This window comes from Lactuca sativa, chromosome 5 (genome assembly GCF_002870075.4).
Source record: "Lactuca sativa cultivar Salinas chromosome 5, Lsat_Salinas_v11, whole genome shotgun sequence".
Taxonomy (NCBI): domain Eukaryota; kingdom Viridiplantae; phylum Streptophyta; class Magnoliopsida; order Asterales; family Asteraceae; genus Lactuca; species Lactuca sativa.
The window spans coordinates 217,499,942-217,520,462 of NC_056627.2; the positions used below are offsets into that span (position 1 = coordinate 217,499,942).

Here is a 20,521-nt window from a genome sequence, read left to right on the forward strand (position 1 = left end):
CTTTGGAAGAAGGGCAGGATTGGAGGGCGTTTATGACTGGTATTGCTACGTACCCCAACTTTATGGTTGTTTGGTGAGATGTCGATACCGTAAACTGAATTGTTTATATTGAAAATATTATCGTTATTGTCGTTATGTTTTTGTATTGTGATATAAAAAAACATAATTTTATTTTCTGATCCTTATACAGATCCTATTGTCGATTCATTCATCGCCTAATCACTGGTTATTTGGGGAACTACGATTGGCGTCAATGGAAGTCCGTATTTATGACAAGCTCGATAGAGTGGCTTATGAAACATTCAAATCTGATGGAACCTTTACCAAATTTGAATCTCGGGTGGCAAATTATTTAGACAAGATTAACTATTGGGCCCAGAGGAACATCCCAAGGATTTCATTGAATATGCAATTCATTTATGAAAAAATGTTCCCCAACAAAGTAGTCATTTAGGAGATTGCGGTGTTTTTGTTTTTATGTTTATGGAACAATTAGTTTCAGGTCAACCAACAGGTGAACTTATTGACCCAAAGAACGCAGCTTTAGAATTTCGCCAACGGATGGCAAAAAATTATTGGGGGTCAAGTCTTGGTCCTATGTAGTTGGATTATATTTTTGTATATGTAAATTACTGTTGGATTTGATTATTAGTTTATTTTTAGTTTTAACGCTACAACTACAAACGAGTACACCATTAGTCTATTTTTAGTTTTAACGTTACAACTACAAAAGTTTAAACATAACAACAATTACAACAATTTAATGACCTACTAATAACTTCTCAATACTTACAACATAAAAACGACACCAACATTTGTTTTAACGTTACAAGTACATTGTTTGAACGTCTGTATTGGATGCACCTCCTCTGTTTAATTTTAATAAATAAATGTTCATTGCATTAATGTTAACGACAATATACAATACATTACTAACAACATTTCCATGAACCACTAACTTACAACATTACAAATATTCCAAGTCTACGCCTTAAACTTAAAACATTAAACTAACAACCATTAGATGAAACATTAAACTTAAAACATTACTACAAACAAAGCATTTAAATAAAAAAACAGGTCCATGGGTTATTTAGAATGGAAAATAGAGCGTACTACATGAAATACTGATTATTTTTAACAACCTTCCAAACGTCTTCATATTCAAATTATCTACCTTCACGCTCTAAGATGTAAAAATCATTAACAACTTCCAAGAACTCTTCCTCGTCTCGACAACGAACTTTGGTACTTTTCGCATAATTACACCCTCGATTGAACCATGTGACTTCTTCCTTTATATCCACCCATTTACTAACAACATCTGATTGTAGTCATTGTTGTCCTTCTCCCATCTCATGGTTGAACAAAGCTGTTATGCGGGTCCATTCATCACCTACTAGGCAATGCGGGGGAGCAAGTAACAGTACACCCTCCTTAACACTTAGCCAACATCGTGTTAGAACCAACACCTCGTTTGTCGTTCATGGTCATTCAGAGTTGGAACCAGGTACTTCATTCGAAGAAGTTGCTGCATTCGAAGACATTTATAAATATGGGAGTTGATTTCACTTAGATGATATGGGTGTTTGGTTAGTAGAGCTTAAACATCTATTTATAATAATAAATACAGGACTATGATTTGCAGGTTATTGCAGTGAGTTATCATGTCAAACAGTTATTTATGTCATACCACTTAAGAGTTAGACTACGATCTGCAGGTTACTATAGTGACTTGCCATTAATGTGTAGTCATTTCAAAGTCTGACTATGAATTACAACTCTGACCACAAAATGGTTGCATTTAGACTATGCTTTTGCAGATGGAGTAGTATGTATAAATACCACTTATAGCACCAGTTTATTATAATCGCGACTTTATTATGACTTCCTCAAAAAATTCGAATTTTGCTTATGCAACGAAGTAGATTGTTATTACTGTGATTCAGTCGACCCTTTTTTTACACCCTCTTCAGCAGTTTGATGAAAATTTTGAAGAATTGAAAAAGACTGAAGAATAACAAGAACAGGACAAAGAGTCATCCCCGACTTCTCACTCAACGTGGTAATGAAATTGCATGGGAATGCAAACAAGTTTAATAATGGACAGACCTCAAAAAAACGAAATCAAAGAGCATGAAGAATGGATTAAAAAAAAACTAAGAAGACAATCAAAACGACCGAAAAATGGGTTGTTGAGAAGGATAAGCAGATGATACATCTTAGGGTGCAAAAGGATCGTTTGGAAGATAAATTTAGAATTAGGGATGACTATATAACAAACGAGAAAGAGAAGTATCCATTGCAGTTCCCTGAGTTTAATAATTAGTTACAAAAATGTTGTAACATTATCATGAGTTCAATTCAGTTTGTTGTTTTTTTAAATAACATTTCTTGTTATAATCCGCAAAGTAAATATTATAATATAAATGCTTAATTAATTGTTATAATCTACAAACTAAACTAAGATATGAAAGCTTAACAATGTCTTGTAAGATTTAATAAAAAAATTACAATACATAAAAAGTTAACAACTCTTCATTTCAAGGTTGTTTTATATATCAAAATCAGCTTCATAGGTTTGTGAGCAACTTGTTGAACCACCAATATTAAATGTCATTTCTGTAGTGAAATTTTCGTGCGACGTGCTCCACTACCGGACACCCTTCCAGTACAATTGTCTCTCGTGTGTCCTACTTGACCACATGTAGAACACTCTTTTCTAATTGGACCATCGCCTTAGGATGGAATGCGGTCTGTGTTTCTTGGCCTGCCTGGCTGACGTTTATTCATTATAGGTGGCTTAACAATCATCAAATCATCAGGGATCTCCCATTCGGATGGCTTTGGCAGAAGGTTTATTGATTCCTCATATGTTTTCCTTAGTGTTTCAGTAAAGTAAGCATTTAATGCATACCTCGAGCATTATTGGTAATTTTTGACTGTTAAACATCTTATGATATGACCAAAAGGTATCCCATCAAGTTGCCAATGCCTACATGTACATGTCATTTGTTGGAAATCAACTATCACGTTTTGTGCCCCCTTTTGACCTCGCATTTCGTATTTGAGATCATGCAAACAACCCACTTACTAAATGTTTTTTAGTTTTCTTTAACAATTTCATCGGCCCAAGGGGTAAGTGTTGTTGTTGCTTCCGCTTAAAAAAGACACAAAATAAAGAAGGTAAGATCAATAAGATTTATTAAAACATTAATATTAAAAATTAAAAATTAACTTAATACCTGCAAAGTTACGTCTTTGAAACCACCACTGTTGCATTGTTGCACGAAAAAAATCAGTCAACATAAGTATCGGCACCTTACGTGCGTGTCTAGATAATGCATTTATAGACTCCGCACCGTTGGACGACATAAGATTGTATCGGTTCCCTCTAAAATGTTCCTTAGACCAACTTTCTGGATTTATACTTCTTAAGTACTCCTATACTGGTTGTTTTGTCTTTCTCATAACTTCCATGGCAGCGTCAAAAGCATCAACTATGTACGCCCTACAAGCCTCCCAAAAATTGCTTTAACTGTGTCACTCTTCCCGAATCTAGATACTATGTTGAAATACAAATGGACACCACATATTCCATGATGAGCGTGAGGAAAAATGTTGGCAACGGATGTTGCTATAGATGGAGACCTATCATATATAATTGTAAGCTCCTGCATATTGACTATGCAATCACGTAGTTTTTGAAAAAACCATGTCCAAGAATTTGTACACTCATTTTTGCAGATACCATATGCAACCGGTAATATTTGGATTTGTCAGTCTGTAACGACCGAAAAATTCCAACCAATTTAAATTTTTCAAAAACAACCCGATTTCATTAAATTATTACAAAAAGGTTTTCAATACAATTTGTTTAGAGTATTCCCAGAATCACATCACAACATAAACATGAGGAGAGGTACGATCATGCCTTCGCCTTGTCACAGTCTCCTGAAGAACCTGAAAAACATTAAACCACAACTGTAAGCCCAAAAGCTTAGTGAGATATCCCCAAAATACCAACCACACATACGCTTTTCCAGGCTACGACCTTCCGGTCCAAATCATAATGCCTTCCGGCCCATATCATACATAGCACACATAACATATCAGAACACAGAACAGCCATGCACTTCGGGCCTACTGTGAGACTGGTCCGCCGCACCGCCCAACAGTCCACCTGGTCCACCCTCCGAATCTAGCCATATACATCGAGTCTGCAGAGTGATTGGTCCGCCCGCACCGGGCCTTCAATCCACCTAGTCCACTCTCTGAGTCTACAGTATGACTGGTCCGCCCGCACCGGGCCTTCAGTCGGCCTGGTCCACTCTCCGAGCCTCGGCACGTCTGGTCCGCCCTCTTGGTGCCTACAGCCTATCCGGACCGCTCGCTGGGCCTTCGGGACAACCGGTCCGCCCTGGGTATCTTGGCCTACAGCACAAAGCAGGACCTGCCTCAACCCAACTCCAGTCCAAACAACCATGTGCACATAAACATACAATCATATAGCAATTCACATTCAACAAGCCGATCAAACAGATCACATAACATATCATAATCGTAACCAGGATACCGACCTAACCGGTCACTAGCATAGCATCACCCTACATATCAGGGAATCGACCTTAACTAGGTCTCTAACATATACCATCCTAGCTACCAGGATGCAAACATATCAAAGCAATAACGTAACAACAAATACCCGGATCTCAATCCGATAAAGGGCCGGCCTTGGTGCCTTAGACCCTGATGATATAGTGAGGATAACTCACCTCAAAACTGCCGACTGAACAGATAACCCAAGCTGCTCCGATCACTGATACGATCTCCACCACTGGCCAACCATCAAAACACTGAACTCAAAACAATATCCAACAATTATGAAAATGCCCCTGGAAGTCAACTGGTCAACCCTTGGTCAAAGTCAAAGTCAACCCCTGACTGAATCTACTCGCCGAGTCAACCCGATGACTCGCCGAGTCACCATGCTCAGAATTTCCCCAATCTGCGACTCAACTCGCCGAGTCACCCCGAGACTCGCCGAGTCCAACAACTCTGAGTCCACTCACATACAACTCATCGAGTCATCCCTTGACTCACAGATTCTCGGCTCAACCAGAAAAGATTAGGACTCTTCGACAAGACTCGCTGAGTCCAAGAACAGACTCGTCGATTCTAAGGCTATCTTCAACTTACTCGCCGAGTTGTTCTTCCAACTCGCCGAGTTCCAAGCCATCTTCAACCAACTCGCCGAGCTGTTCTTCCAACTCGCCGAGTTTCAGCCTATCTTCAAGCAACTCGCCGAGTCTACCCATGTGACTCGCCGAGCACCACCGGGTCTGAAGCCAAACCGAGGCTTTCCAAGCCATGCAGATGATCCAAACCATAGATCTACCCTTCCTAAGGCCATCCATCACGTAAAGTGGCAAACTTTACGTGAATCCAAGGAGATCTAGGCATTTTCACTCTAGGTTTTGGGTTTGGGACAAGGTAGCTCCTTCAATCACTTAAAAACAGGGACTTTTATGCATTCTAACCCTTCTCCATTCCAGATCTGAGGTAGCAACCTCAAATCTAACCTCTAAACTCCAATACATCAAAAGATATGATCTCTAACACCTCCAAAATGATGAATCTAGATAATAGCAGCTCAAATAATGAAGTAATACCTCAAAAGGAAGCTCCAAGAGAAGATTAATTCGAATCCTTACAAAGCCCTTTGACCCAAGTCTCTTCTCCTTCAAGATTCCTTCAACAATCACTTCTTCAAGCTCCAAATGCACTCTAATCCCTCAAAATCGCGCCTCGAGGCTTTCTGGACTTCAACAGAGGGTAAAGAGGCTGGAGAGAGGGTATAATGTTCTTTAAATAGGGCTCATCCTCTGGGTTTAGGGTTTTCTTCACTCAGCGCCTACTCGCCGAGTCCAGCCTCCGACTCGCCGAGTTGGCCACTTAACACGCGACCAAAGTCGCGACCCTACTCGCCGAGTCCACCCATGGAATCGTCTAGTTCCCCTTCCCAATTTACTCTTTTTGCCCTTCAACTTTACTCTTGATATTTCGGGATGTTACAATTCTCCCTTACTTAAATTAGGCTTCGTCCTCGAAGCCTGCGGCAACTCAACTCTAGAAATACTCCCGCAACGCGCCACCTGGCATTAACCAGACCAGGTTCCTCAAGGCACAACCATCGAAAGTTGAACTCACTTTCTCCTTTCTTACGGTGTCCTGACCACCGTCTCAAGCCGGCCACCGACTTCACCCTCTGATAACCCCACTTAACAACTGAGTACTACTCATGATGCAACACTGCTCCAAATCGCAACCATCACTCGACCCATATGAGCTAGAAATAACCATGCACCACTGGATTTCCGATCCGAGTCCAACTCTATCCATTCCGCTGACAGAAAGACACATTCTTCAGAGCAACTCCCATGAGTTCTCCTCTTGCAATCACATACACATGTTGAACTAGCTCTAGCACCCTCGGGTTGGGAAAACCCGTTACACTGACGACATCTCCAAACATCCCCTAGGATGAACCACTACTACATACACAATTCCCTGATTAGAATCACACTGAGAGCCCAAGACTCCCTCCCTGCATCCCTTCCGAGCCTCTTGGCTTTACACCCGCGGAATTCCTTCCGCGACCTCAGCAGACATCCCAAACCGGATGTGATTCCATTCCACTGCCGCAAACACGCTGCTCAATGACCATACTTGGATTACTCTAAACATAACTCTGCGCTGCTGCTTTCACTTCCGTGAATTTGCACTCCCTCTCGGAGTTACACTCCTCTCTCTTTCCTTTACCAGGGAAATCCACTTGGCCGCCTTGTCACTACGACAAGTGCCACGGTGCTCGCCCAATGCTACACCACTCCTTCATAGCGTAACCACTATCCATCCAACACACATGCTCTAACTCTACTCGCAAGGACTCTCGAGTCCATGCACCATCTCCACTAATCAAGATCAATACCCGGAGCCAGACCTTCTAATGCTAACACATCGCAACATACTCAATCCATTTCCTCGAACCGATCTATCAATACCTGCAGAGTCTTCAGCATGACTGGACAGCCTTACCAGGCCTTCAGCCAATCTGGACCACTCTCAGAACCTTCAGCCAATCTGGACTGCCCTCCAGTGCCTTCAGTCTGGCTGGACCGTACTCCGAGCCTTCGGCCTGACTGGTACGCCTACCGGCCTTCAGTCTATCCAGACCGCTCAACTAACGTTCATCATTTCGATCTATCTCTCCGGGAAATCCTCCCATGCATATTGTTCTAGCCCTCTAGGGGGTCTGAACTCTATCTCCATCACACAACTCAATCCCGTCCTGATCCCAGGCCCTCCGCAATTAAGTACCCTTGGTCTGTATCCCGCCCCGCATGCCTGCCACTTACTCATACCAGCCTACGCTCTTGGCTGAAAGAACACTGTTGAATCCCAAACAGCTAAACAACCTCACATGCTCATCGATCTTCCGGAGAATTTTCCAATTCTCCCCCGCTTAGGGCACTGACTATCAACCACCGGGCGCTATCACCGACCTCCCAAAACAACCCTGCACAACACAATCACTTACCCGCGAACTGCGCCCCGCAAGCATAAACAACTTTCATAAAAATCCCATTTCCACACTGATCATCCCGCTTGAAAGAAACTCAATCTGCAGCTAACCACTCCTCAGAAGGCAGATGCTACCCGACATTCAGACCAATGCTAGATTTCCACTAAAAACCCCATGAATGATAACCAACGAAATTCCCAACACTAACCCATAACCATACCATAATTCTCAAAGAACAACGAATACCACACCGAAAACCACATAATGAGACTAGCAGATAAACAATACCCACAATAATCACAAGATAATTAAGACATCAAGAAAGAAACATACCCGCGACTGCCTCCGGCACTACTCTTACCTCCTCTGCTGTAAGCTGAAAAGCACGACCCTAAGCCCTTAGGGGCTCCGCTCCACCCTGACCTCCACCCGTGATCCTCAAAGTGGCCGGTGCTGGAGCCTGCACCGGTCCCGCAGCGAGCTGTGGACAGTTGACCCTCAAATGTCCAACCTGATGACAATGATAACAAATCCTTAAATCCCGAACCGACGCTGACTGTCGACAATTCCTTGCATAGTGCCCCTCCTTTCTGCACTTGCGTCATGCACCACCAGACCTACAAACTCCGGTGTGGCTCCTTCCACACTTCCCACAAGTGTGGCTACTCAGGTCTCCCATTCTAGAATCAACGGTCTTGGACCGTTTTGGCGCCGGCTGCGACTGCGCCGGAGCCTGCCTCAGCTCACGCAACTGCAACTCAATCTCTAACTCACGCCGCCTGGCGGCCTCCTGCAACTCCAACAAAGTCTCGCACCTCTGCGTAGACACAAACTGTCTGATATCCCTCTTGAGCATGCTCAGATATTGAGACATCTGAACCTGCTCCGAAGTGAGCTCAGGGCAGAACATCGCCCTCTCAGTGAACATCCTGGTGATCTCAGTCACCGACTCCGAACCCTGCTTCATCTCAAGGAACTCTTGAGCCAATCTCTCTCTCTCAACTCGCGGAACATAACGAGTGTTGAACATCTCTCTGAACTGATCCCATGAAACTGCAACCCTCTGCTCATCCGAATATGACCCCGTGGTCAATCTCCACCAATCCTTCGCCCCGAGCCTCAACAGGTTCAGAGCACACCTCACCCTCTGATCAACAGGGCAGGAACACGTGAAGAAACACCCCTCCACATCCGATAACCATCTCATAGCAACAATCGGGTCCTGCACTCCATCAAAAGTGGGAGGCTTCGTATTATCGAAGTCCCGATACTGAAAACCCCGACCAGCTCCTCCCCCTGCCGCTGCTACAGCCGTTGTAGCCGCCGCGGCAGCCGTCTCTGCGAGAGTTGCATAGCGCTCATCAAAATACTCAACCATGGCGGTCTTGATCGACCCAAACAGTTTCGGCAACTCAGCCCGGAACATCGCAGCAACCTCATCATGCAGGATCTCACGAATCCTCGCATCCAACTCGCACGTGCTCATCTGACCAATAACCTCGGGCGGTAATGACCTGCCCGGAACTCCCTCTCCTGCTCCCGATCCTGACCCGGATCCACTCCCAGCATACCTCAGAATCTCCATACTGAAAAATACCACAAAATCTCAGACACTTCCCACTAACCAGGGAACCAACTCTCAACCCAACCCTAAAGGTCATGGTTTCCCTGATACGCGTATGGGTCCTGTGCTTTCAGTAGTACGGGCCCATACTACCTTCCACACCTACCCATATTTGTATGAAGTACTACCACAACACCCTAGTAAAAACATGCATAACAAACGCTCAACCCTCACTACTAGAGGAACACTAGAAATCTCCCACAAGGAAACCCTAAGCTAACAGGCATCAAAAATCAGGCAACATTATCATGAAATCCTGAAGATCCCTAGCCTAGCACTAGCATGTTGTTCTATCAAAGCTCAAAAACAAATATCATGTATGGTATTTTGGGGTTACTTACTGGCTCCGGCTGATCGTACCTCCGCGTCCTCCTTTACTCATTTTGAAAACCATTTTAAATTCTCTTTTGAAAACTCTCCTTGATTTGAGACTGAAGTCACACGAGTGTTCCTCCAATTCACTCAAACCAACGCTCTGATACCAACTTGTAACGACAGAAAAATTCCAACCAATTTAAATTTTTCAAAAACAACCCGATTTCATTAAATTATTACAAAAATGTTTTCAATACAATTTGTTTAGAGTATTCCCAGAATCACATCACAACATAAACATGAGGAGCGGTACGATCACGCCTTCGCCTTGCCACAGTCTCCTGAAGAACCTGAAAAACATTAAACCACAACTGTAAGCCCGAAAGCTTAGTGAGATATCCCCAAAATACCAACCACACATACGCCTTTCCAGGCTACGACCTTCCAGTCCAAATCATAATGCCTTCTAGCCCATATCATACATAGCATACATAACATATCATAACACAGAACAACCATGCACTTCGGGTCTACTGTGAGACTGGTCCGCCGCACCGCCCAACAGTCCACCTGGTCCACCCTCCGAATCCAGCCATATACATCGAGTTTGCAGAGTGATTGGTCCGCCCACACCGGGCCTTCAATCCACCTGGTCCACTCTCTGAGTCTACAGTATGACTGGTCCGCCCGCACCGGGCCTTCAGTCGGCCTGGTCCACTCTCCGAGCCTCGACACGTCTAGTCCGCCCTCTTGGGGCCTACAGCCTATCCGGACCGCTCGCTGGGCCTTCGGGACAACCGGTCCGCCCTGGGTATCTTGGCCTACAGCACAAAGCAGGACCTGCCTCAACCCAACTCCAGTCCAAACAACCATGTGCACATAAACATACAATCATATAGCAATTCACATTCAACAAGCCGATCAACAGATCACATAACATATCATAATCGTAACCAGGATACCGACCTAACCGGTCACTAGCATAGCATCACCCTACATATCAGGGAACCGACCTTAACTAGGTCTCTAACATATACCATCCTAGCTACCAGGATGCAAACATATCAAAGCAATAACATAACAACAAATACCCGGATCTCAATCCGATAAAGGGATGGCCTTGGTGCCTAAGACCCTGATGATATAGTGAGGATAACTCACCTCGAAACTGCCGACTAAACAGATAACCCAAGCTGCTCCGATCACTGATACGATCTCCACCACTGGCCAACCACCAAAACACTGAACTCAAAACAATATCCAACAATTACCAAAATGCCCTTGGTAGTCAACTGGTCAACCCTTGGTCAAAGTCAAAGTCAACCCCTGACTGACTCTACTCGCCGAGTCAACCCGATGACTCGCCGAGTCCCTATGCTCAGAATTTCCCCAATCCGCGACTCAACTCGCCGAGTCCAACAACTCTGAGTCCACTCACACACAACTCATCGAGTCATCCCTTGACTCACCGATTCTCAGCTCAACCAGAAAAGATTAGGACTCTTCGACAAGACTCGCCGAGTCCAAGAACAGACTCATCGAGTCTAAGGCTGTCTTCAACTTACTCGCCGAGTTGTTCTTCCAACTCGCCGAGTTCCAGGCCATCTTCAACCAACTCGCCGAGTTGTTCTTCCAACTCACCGAGTTTCAACCTATCTTCAAGCAACTCGCCGAGTCTACCCATGTGACTCGTCGAGCACCACCGGGTCTGAATCCATACTGAGGCTTTTCAAGCCATGCAGATGATCCAAACCATAGATCTACCCTTCCTAAGGCCATCCATCACGTAAAGTGGCAAACTTTACGTGAATCCAAGGAGATCTAGGCATTTTCACTCTAGGGTTTGGGTTTGGGACAAGGTAGCTCTTTTAATCACTTAAAAACAGGGACTTTTATGCATTCTAACCCTTCTCCATTCCAGATCTGAGGTAGCAACCTCAAATCTAACCTCTAAACTCCAATACATCAAAAGATATGATCTCTAACACCTCCAAAATGACGAATCTAGATAATAGCAGCTCAAACAATTAAGTAATACCTCAAAAGGAAGCTCCAAGAGAAGATTAATCCGAATCCTTGCAAAGCCATTTGACCCAAGTCTCTTCTCCTTCAAGATTCCTTCAACAATCACTTCTTCAAGCTCCAAATGCAATCTAATCCCTCAAAATCGCGCCTCAGGGCTTTCTGGACTTCAACAGAGGGTAAAGAGGCTGGGGAGAGGGTATAATGTTCTTTAAATATGGATCATCCTCCGGGTTTAGGGTTTTCTCCACTCAGCGCCTACTCGCCGAGTCCAGCCTCCGACTCGCCGAGTCAGCCACTTAACACGCGACCAAAGTCGCGACCTTACTCGCCGAGTCCACCCATGGACTCGCCGAGTTCCCCTTCCCAATTTACTCTTTTAGCCCTTCAACTTTACTCTTGATATTCTGGGATGTTACACCGTCCTTAATAACTGCAAGTAAGATGGTTCCTTTGAACTCGCCCTTTTGGTGGGCTCCATCTACTACAATGGTCGGTTTACAGAAATGGACAAAAGCGCGTACCTACAATACATTGTATATCTATTCAAATACAATAAAAATGGAAAAAATAATAGAATATTAAAATACTAACCGTACAACCAAGTGTGACGTACAAAAACTCAAAGCGATCATCACCATCTGTTTTAATATGTGTCACCGTACCCGGATTATGTTTGGCCAAATTGTGGAAATAAGTCGGAAGTTTGGTAAAAGAATCCTCTTTCGTACCCCTTAACGACAACAATACATATTGCTTCGCACACCATGCCTGATGGTATGAGATATTGATATTCAATTGAGCATTCATATCATTAACAATATCTTTTCCCTGATAAACTCTACTATAATCTTCAGCTAAAACATTAGCAAGATATTCACCAAAACATATTTGTTTGCTTGTCGATGATTAGGTTGCAAAATTGTTGAAGAACAAGTGTGTACATCAACAAATTTATTCACTTGGAAAAGTCCATCAGAATTTTTAATTGTGTTGCTCTTAGTAACAAAGAACAATTTTTCGAAACCCACACAGCCTCATACCTTGATTTGGTGGATCTACTTGTCCTTGTCTGAAAACCTTCTCGAAGACATTTTTTACCAATACACCGCTTTAAAAGTTCTTTGTTCTTAAATAGACTCTCACATTCAATATTTTGAAGATTGATGTCTACCATCTGTGTTGGGATTTCTTCATTAATATCAACTGGACATTCTGGTAGAGGGGGCATACCGTAAAAAAGGTTATCGGGAAACTTAGCTTTGACCTCATCACCCAACTCATCTCCATCTGAATTGCTTTTTAAGTTGGTTATATCTAAACATACATCAGCAACATCAACATAATCCCCGTAAAAATATTTTTTTCATCTTTTTGACGCATACATTTTTTCTTTTTACTTTTATCTACTACACGCTTATTCATAACTTTAACTTCTTGTTCGGGAACATCAACACAACGACCACCCACGTCATTAAGATATGTACCAACATCATCATCACCAATATATTTGTAATTCTCAGGATCCACATAGTTAATAGGTGAATAACTAACATTAACATTTTTAGCAACACTATGAAATTGAGGTACACTGGGAGTATTGAAAGTACCTATCGGATCGTTGCTCCTTTTATAGCTGCATACATTACCAACCGGCTGATTTCTACTATCACCAGCCTTATTAACCGAATCTCCTTCATCAACCACAACAAACACTTTCACAGCCCTTCCTCCGCTACATTTGATTACATTTATCAACATTCTATCATCCATATCTTCAACTATAGCTATATAATATTTCAATTCAGGATGATGGAAACGAAGTCTAATTATATATTTGTCTAACAAACCAATTTTGCTTCTTACCAAAGATACAAATTCACTATAACTAATATAATCAGAAAATATCAACGCGAATTCAGAAATACCTCCCTGTGGACATACGTATTCCAAATTTGTTTCAATAACTTGTCATCTCCCACTGGTTACAAGACAAATCAGATATCCAATTATTTTTTTAAAGAGATTTTATAGAAATTTCCAAAAGAAATAACAATTAAATTGATAATTTTCTACAAAAGTTTATATATAGTAAAGTTATTCTGTAGTCAAACCAATTGATTTTATAGTCAAAATTTAAAAAAAATAAAAAATAACAAATTCACAGATGAAATGCATAGGAAATCGCAGATGAACATTTAAGCCTGCTATATACAAAAAAAAATCATCTGCAAATGTACAAGTAGCTAAAACACAACTTTAGCCACTAATACATTCGTAGATAGGGTGTCAAAATCGCAGATGGACAATTCCTATCTGCGATTTTCGTGGTCAAAATTGTAATTCTTATTTTTTTTTGGTTAAATTTGTAAAATAATTAATGAATTTGGCTAATTTTGTTATTTTCTCACTTATATATTATTCCATTTATATCATTGTTTATATTAAATAAAACATCATTATTAGTTTGAGTTACATCAATTCTTCATTCCACAGCAATTCAATATATAAGGGTAAGTCATTATTTATATTCACACTTTAGTTATCTTAAAAAATAATCGGTTTTTGTATGTACATGTTCATATATTATTTATCCATTCAAACATTTTTTTTTAGATATAATACTTAATGGATATACAAAACCGTGATATAATATAATAATGATGTTTTTTGAGTTTTTATGTTTTTATTTTTATTTTTATATAAGTGTTTTTTTTAAGAAAAAAAAAATAAACAATAGATTTTTCAGTTTCTTAAATTAAAAAAGAAAATTTCCAAATTAACTACCACTGAAAATAAAAGAAATTGTAATCTGGATTAGATGCTTCGAAATTGAATTTTGATCTATGAGGAATGGGTAAGTTGTCAAAACCAATGTTTTAAAAGCGATTTGAACCGGCCGGTTGGACCGAGAACCAGAGGAAGAAACGGTTAAACTAACACCGATTTTAAGTTTATTTATGAACTGCAATGAAACGGTCAGTTTTTACAAAAATTTGGTTGAACCGGTTAAATTAAACCGGTTGAACCGATTAAATAAATACACATGGAAATGAATTATTTTCAAGACAAACTTTAGTTTTTTTACATCTATTTAGATTTTTTTGAATAAAAACACATGATTAATATTATAAAGTTTTTTTTAATGTGTTTGTATTCATCTAAAACTATATTTTATTTATATATTATAGTCTATTTTATTTTTTGATGTACGTTGATTTATGTAAAACTTATGATTATGTGTTTTTTGTATTTGAGATTGATCTTTAACTTGTATTTATGTGTATTTTTAATGTTCAAACTTGTGGATGTATATATATGTGTATGTAAATAGGAAAAATATTGAAAGTTATAGAAACCGGTTAAACCGACGGTCGAAACGGTTAAACCGAGAACCGGTGATCTTATCGGTTGAACTAAAAACCCGGTTTTAAAATATCGGTTAAAACACGAACTGCTTGAACTTATTGAACCATCTAGACATACATAATTACATATTAAAAAGAATTGAAAACTAATGTATTTTATACTTTATGTATTTAAATTGGAATTTGGCCATTATTTTACAAATATTTATTAAATCATTTTGATTTTAGTCAACCATATACAACCCTTAAAAACTTCTTTTATTAAAATTAAATATGTGATATTAAAAGGGTGCCGATCAACTTAATACTCATATACATCTATTAAATATGGTAACAATCAATTTATGTTACATATAGTAATAAATTTACAAGTAATGTGTGTAGTAAATAGATTGATAAAGAAAAACATTACCATTATCATTTAAGCTATAAGGTTGACAATTTAATATTACCAAAAAAAAATTATCAAAAGAATTATTTTAGCGGTATGATTTTTTCTTTGAGATCAATGGTTCAAGTCTTCTTATGGATATAATTGGAATTAGGGTGTAATTTAGAAGTAGAATATATATTCACATTTGTTTAAAAAAAAAAAAGAAATTAAATAAATAAATGTAGAATTATCAAAGCCTTTTGTTGCCGATATGTTTTCTTCAATCCAAACTTTCACACCTTTTCGTATCCATGTTTTAGATTTTAATTAGTTTATAAAAATATTAAAACCTGAAACGTTATTTTTTGTATTGTTCAAATTAAAACAAAATTTCACCGTTTTATACAAGATACATGTCGCTTACATAATTTTAGTTATACATACTAATTTTTATTAACTTTATTTCTAATGTTTAAAAACTATAAATTAAATTATATTTGTTTTGATAAAGAAGAAATCGAGCTTGCTTCTATGACCATCTTTCAATCTTTAGGGAAATAACTTTGACATATTTAGTCGTTATTTATATTTGAAACTAATTAAAGCTCAAACATTATCATTTTTTTGAATTATGAGGATGAGGAGGACATCTATCCCTTTGTTACATATCAAAAACAAGTCCATATCATATCTTGTTCCAACCTTTTGATTAGAACAAAAAATGCGGTTTTTGTCCCATGGCCTTGGTTTCAAACTCTAGAACATAGTACAACATAAATTTTTCCTATCCTATTTTACATAACAAACGGAGCCTCAAGAACGACTATTCTCCCCTTTAATCATGATAGACTGAAATGGAACCCTTTTTATGTCTACAAATGTTGAATAATCAGTGTCCATGGGTTGTTTCCATGGTTCACCATCCATTTGCATGAAACCTTCTTCCCACATTCCACCTCTTATCTCAAATCGAATTGCTGCTGCCTGACCAAAAAGTTGTAGGTGGAAACCATGAATGAAAAGATCGCCATAATGTTTCTTGATTAGAATAACGCTTTTTTTTTACCTGTGCAATGTGTTTTGCTGATATTAAGTCGACCATAACAAATGATGCATGCCATCCTTGTTTAAATCCGAAAATTTCCAATAGACCATCGTCTGAATTAGCCTCCACAAAACCTTTCTGTATTCATAAAAGATGCAAACACTAAATGAGGTTCCCTCATTATTTCTATTGCTAAAATGGGATGTTACCTTTTCTAGATACTCGGGCTTCAAGTTACCCCATGGATTCCTTCCACTTGCATAGCTATGAAGATTCAAAGCGACTATGGACCTAATACTGCTCAAATATGTTGATGCATAAGTCATATATAAGTAAAAAGATCGGAAGTGGTGCATGGTGTTCATTATTTTCTTCAAATAATTGATCGTTTAATTTGTGCTTCCATGAAATAACTTTACCTAGAGGGAAGTGGAATTAGTTCCCAAGTTGGGTTGTTTAACCTTTTAATATGCATCCTTAAAATGTTGTTTAGTCCCCTGCCAAAGTCAGCAATTATATGCATTTTCCAGTTGTTCTTTTACAAAAAAAAGTACAATTTACAACGTTTAAATCACCCATTGTTCCAACATTTTAGTGTTTTAGGTTTAAATTTTATCAAGCAAGATGACTAAATTAATACTACAAAACTACCTCAAGCTCGGGTCGGTCATACAAGGCGTGAAAAACCATCCTTGTTTGGCACTATATCCGGAGTAAATTATCTGTCACAAGAAAGATAGTCCAAAAATCTAATATATATACAAGTTTTCAAATATTGAAGTTTTGAACTGAAAATATATGTCTTCATGAACGATGGTAATGTATAAGAAACCAACTTAAATTCGAACCTTGTTTGCAATACGACCTTTTGCAAGATACGGTTTCTCATTCCGTAGATTATGGAAACCGTAAGCCACTTGGGCGTCCATTCCTGCAGGCATCACGTAATATGTAAAAGATCCACGTCATTATTTGTAGGCCAGAATACCACGTCATTAGTTAGTTACTTAGGCTGGAGGGAGTGGTGCTGCACTCCCTCATAAAACCGCAATGACATGTAGGCGCCACCTCACTCATTACCACAAAAGTGTGGTTTCATACCACACCCAAGGAGTGATGTCACATTTGGGTAATTTTTTTTTAATAAATAAAAGGGACCAATGAGAGAGAAGAAAGAAAAAGCAACCAATCACATTGTTAGAAGGTTGTTTGAAAGAGTGCTCCCTTAGAAGGGTGCAGAGCACTCTCTACCGCATCCACAGGTGGTGTTTGTGCTTATGTGGCAAGGAGAGTGCGGTGATCCACGCCGCACCCACTCCCTCTGGTCTTAATTCTTTGCTTGTATTTTATATATATAAATATATAAATATAGCGGCTTGAGATGTATTAGAGCAATTAGGTAGGTATTATAATTAAGAGCCCAATTCATATTGGAATCGAAAGTCCTACGGTGTGTATTGAAATTTTAACCTTTAACTACTTTTACAAAGATCCCACACCCCCGTGCTATCACAGTCATGAAAATATGCATAATACTTGACCATTTTAGTTCTCTACTTCTCTTTTAGTCCTAATACTAAAATAATAGGTTTCTATATGATATTGAAGGATTTTTTCCGATGCTATAAAAAACAAAAAGAATACCTATGCTAAAATAATTGTAGAAGACTCCTTGGTAGCAAGAAACTTTCTCAGGCAATTCCCCATCAATATCTAAATCCTGCAAACAAACCCATGAAAGTTCTACTCTTACATAAGTCATACACACACACACACAACTAGCTAGATTTCGATTTTCGAACCTGATCAAGATGGACCACTTCAGTTTTTTTCAATGCATGTGGGGTATCCAATTCTTCACCAGCCGGCATTGATATTAAAAGCTCCCAACTGAAATACAATAATCAATCCACGTATATATGATCACTCATAGCAGTTATATATACGTACTCTTATAGGCTACTCCAATAACATCTCAATTATCAGTTAAAAACTATGGTAAAAGTAGTCGATAAACAATATATATTTAAGCTTTATAAGTTATTAATTACAACTCACCTATCAAGACAACCAAGTGGAGCTTGAAGGGCCCTGTCAAGGCTCCTCTTTATGGCTGTTTTCCATTTAAAAGGAAACGAACCTCCCTGTATATAAGTTGAACAACATTTCAAGAAATCAAAAAGGGTTATACAAAAATTGGGATTTTTAGTTCATTAAGAAAACATGATAGCATTACCCATCCAAAACTCCTAGACAAGTCGTTTCCTGTGCCAAGAGGGATAATTGCTGTTGGTGGGACCGGATCGCGACCCTGTTTGTGAAGCTCACCGAGGCACCCAAGGACCCAACCAACTGTCCCATCACCTCCTGCAACCTATCAAATTATAAGATATTACGAGCATATATTTGTATAGAATGTAAGTTGAGATTATGGAAGAAAGGTTGATGAGGATGATATGTACCACAATCCTTAATCTTTCACGAGTTTCTTTGGCACATGTGTCTCCAAGAGATGCAAAGTTTTCCAAGCAAGCCAATCCGTATTGAACGAATTCATGAGGTTTTATATTTTGAAGATCAAGGACCTATCACCCATAAAAAAAATTAAAAAAAAAAAACAAAAATCTAGTATGAAGTAGCCGAAATTTTTTGTAAAGATAAAGAATCTTGAAATTATAATCTTGTATCAACAATACAAGTAGTAATCTTGATCTATTAAGTCCCCTTTACTAGGTGAACATGACAATGTCAATTAGATAAAAATTGCAATTTCTTTTATCATCAAGAAATATGGAATTCAGGTACGACATGAATTTGCTTCCAATCTGTTATTTGTGCAAAAGATGTAAATGTTTTTTTTAAGTCTAATCATGTCATGTTACTTCCTTTTAGCGTTAGTGAACAATGGTTTACTTTTTGAGCTTTATATTTGGCTTCTCTTTGGGCTAACTAACATTTGTTTAATTTTGCAAAAATGTTTTACAAAAATTATACTTTTAAATATCTAGGGCTTTTGTATAATGTGTGGAAATGTAAATGCAAAAGCAACCATCATTGTTGTTAAATTTAGTCTTCTTTTGACATTTTGCACAAAAAAGTACAAAAGTCCCCATAAACATGCATATTGCTTAAAACCCTCATAAGTGATACCCCATTTTCTTGAATTCAATTCTTTTTTGTAATTAATGTGTCAATATGTTCAGTTGAAGATCAAAGAACTATGAATGGCATAATACCATAATACCCGAAACTGATAGTATTAAGATCATTGTAATCTGAAAAGTACAGATTAGTTAAGGTATATAGAGACGAATAAATGAAATACTTAACCAACATAGAAATGAACATAAAACATGCATATGAAAATGTAACGATGATAAAGAAGAAATAAATAAAACCTGCTCTACACCCATGAGATCCGGCAACTTGGATAAAAGATCAGAGCCATGGCGGCCACCGCTCTTTGAATTAACAAAAACAACCAAAGGCGATTCAGGGGCGACGGGGGGAGGATTATCACCACCATCATCGGAAAAGTCAGCGAGCTTGTTAGCATCGAAATGGTGTTTTCCGGCGTTGATATTTTTAGCCTTAATGGCGTCACTGATCGCAAGACGTAAATACTCAGGCATCGTGATCTTCTGCCTCAATTTATCTTTAGAAACCTTCATTCCCGACAAAGAACAACTCCTGATCGATTTTATCACCTTTGACTTACTGGAGCTTTTATTCATCGTGGGCTCCGGCCCCGATGAGGCCATTTTCTTTTATTCGACTCAACCTCCGATCTTTTAATGCAAGGCCCTGAAATCTTAATCTTTGAACCTCAAGATTATCGAAAACAATGAATATAGTAAGAAGAAAATTGAGATCGACGTTTGGTTTCTGGATAGTTATATAGAATGTGTGTGAAAAATATGGCCGGCGTGTAGGTGGTGAAGGTCGTTTTTCGAAGTCCGGCGGAGGTGTTCCGTTTAAAAATCTGCTCTTTCTTTTGATTATTTTTTCGTGCTTTCGGTTCACGTCCATAATATGATGTGTGTCGCTGGATTATTTGGCAGGTGCTTTTGTTTTATCAAGTTTTTTTAATTCGGGGTATTGCAAGGGTATTCTAGGGTTTTGATAATAGTAAACGACAAACAAAAATTGCATTATGTTTTTCTTGTTTAATGAATTAGTTTTGATTTAA

The 20,521-nt window shown here is 39.2% G+C and overlaps 1 protein-coding gene across 1 annotated transcript; it reads right to left on the reverse strand.

Moving 5' to 3' along the window:
* Nucleotides 1–15,984: 15,984 nt before the first annotated feature.
* Nucleotides 15,985–20,310, reverse strand: LOC111895019 (diacylglycerol kinase 4). The gene is made up of 12 exons (XM_023891108.3): nt 19,731–20,310; nt 18,795–18,917; nt 18,569–18,706; nt 18,391–18,476; nt 18,135–18,222; nt 17,977–18,052; nt 17,181–17,263; nt 16,984–17,054; nt 16,752–16,829; nt 16,542–16,629; nt 16,354–16,470; nt 15,985–16,271 (listed from the first exon to the last, which is right to left on the reverse strand). The coding sequence occupies exons 1-12, from the start codon at nt 20,091–20,093 to the stop codon at nt 16,101–16,103; spliced, it is 1,482 nt and encodes a 493-aa protein (XP_023746876.1). The 5' UTR covers nt 20,094–20,310; the 3' UTR covers nt 15,985–16,100.
* Between the last annotated feature and the right edge of the window lie 211 nt (nt 20,311–20,521).

Coding starts and splice junctions, on each gene's coding strand:
- LOC111895019 (XM_023891108.3), bottom strand. CDS start 20,093: ATGGCCTCATCGGGGCCGGAGCCCACGATGAATAAAAGCTCCAGTAAG. Junction 16,630..16,751: donor CTAATTCCACTTCCCTCTAG/GTAAAGTTATTT, acceptor ATATTTGAGCAG/TATTAGGTCCATAGTCGCTT. Junction 16,471..16,541: donor AGCCCGAGTATCTAGAAAAG/GTAACATCCCAT, acceptor TTATGAATACAG/AAAGGTTTTGTGGAGGCTAA.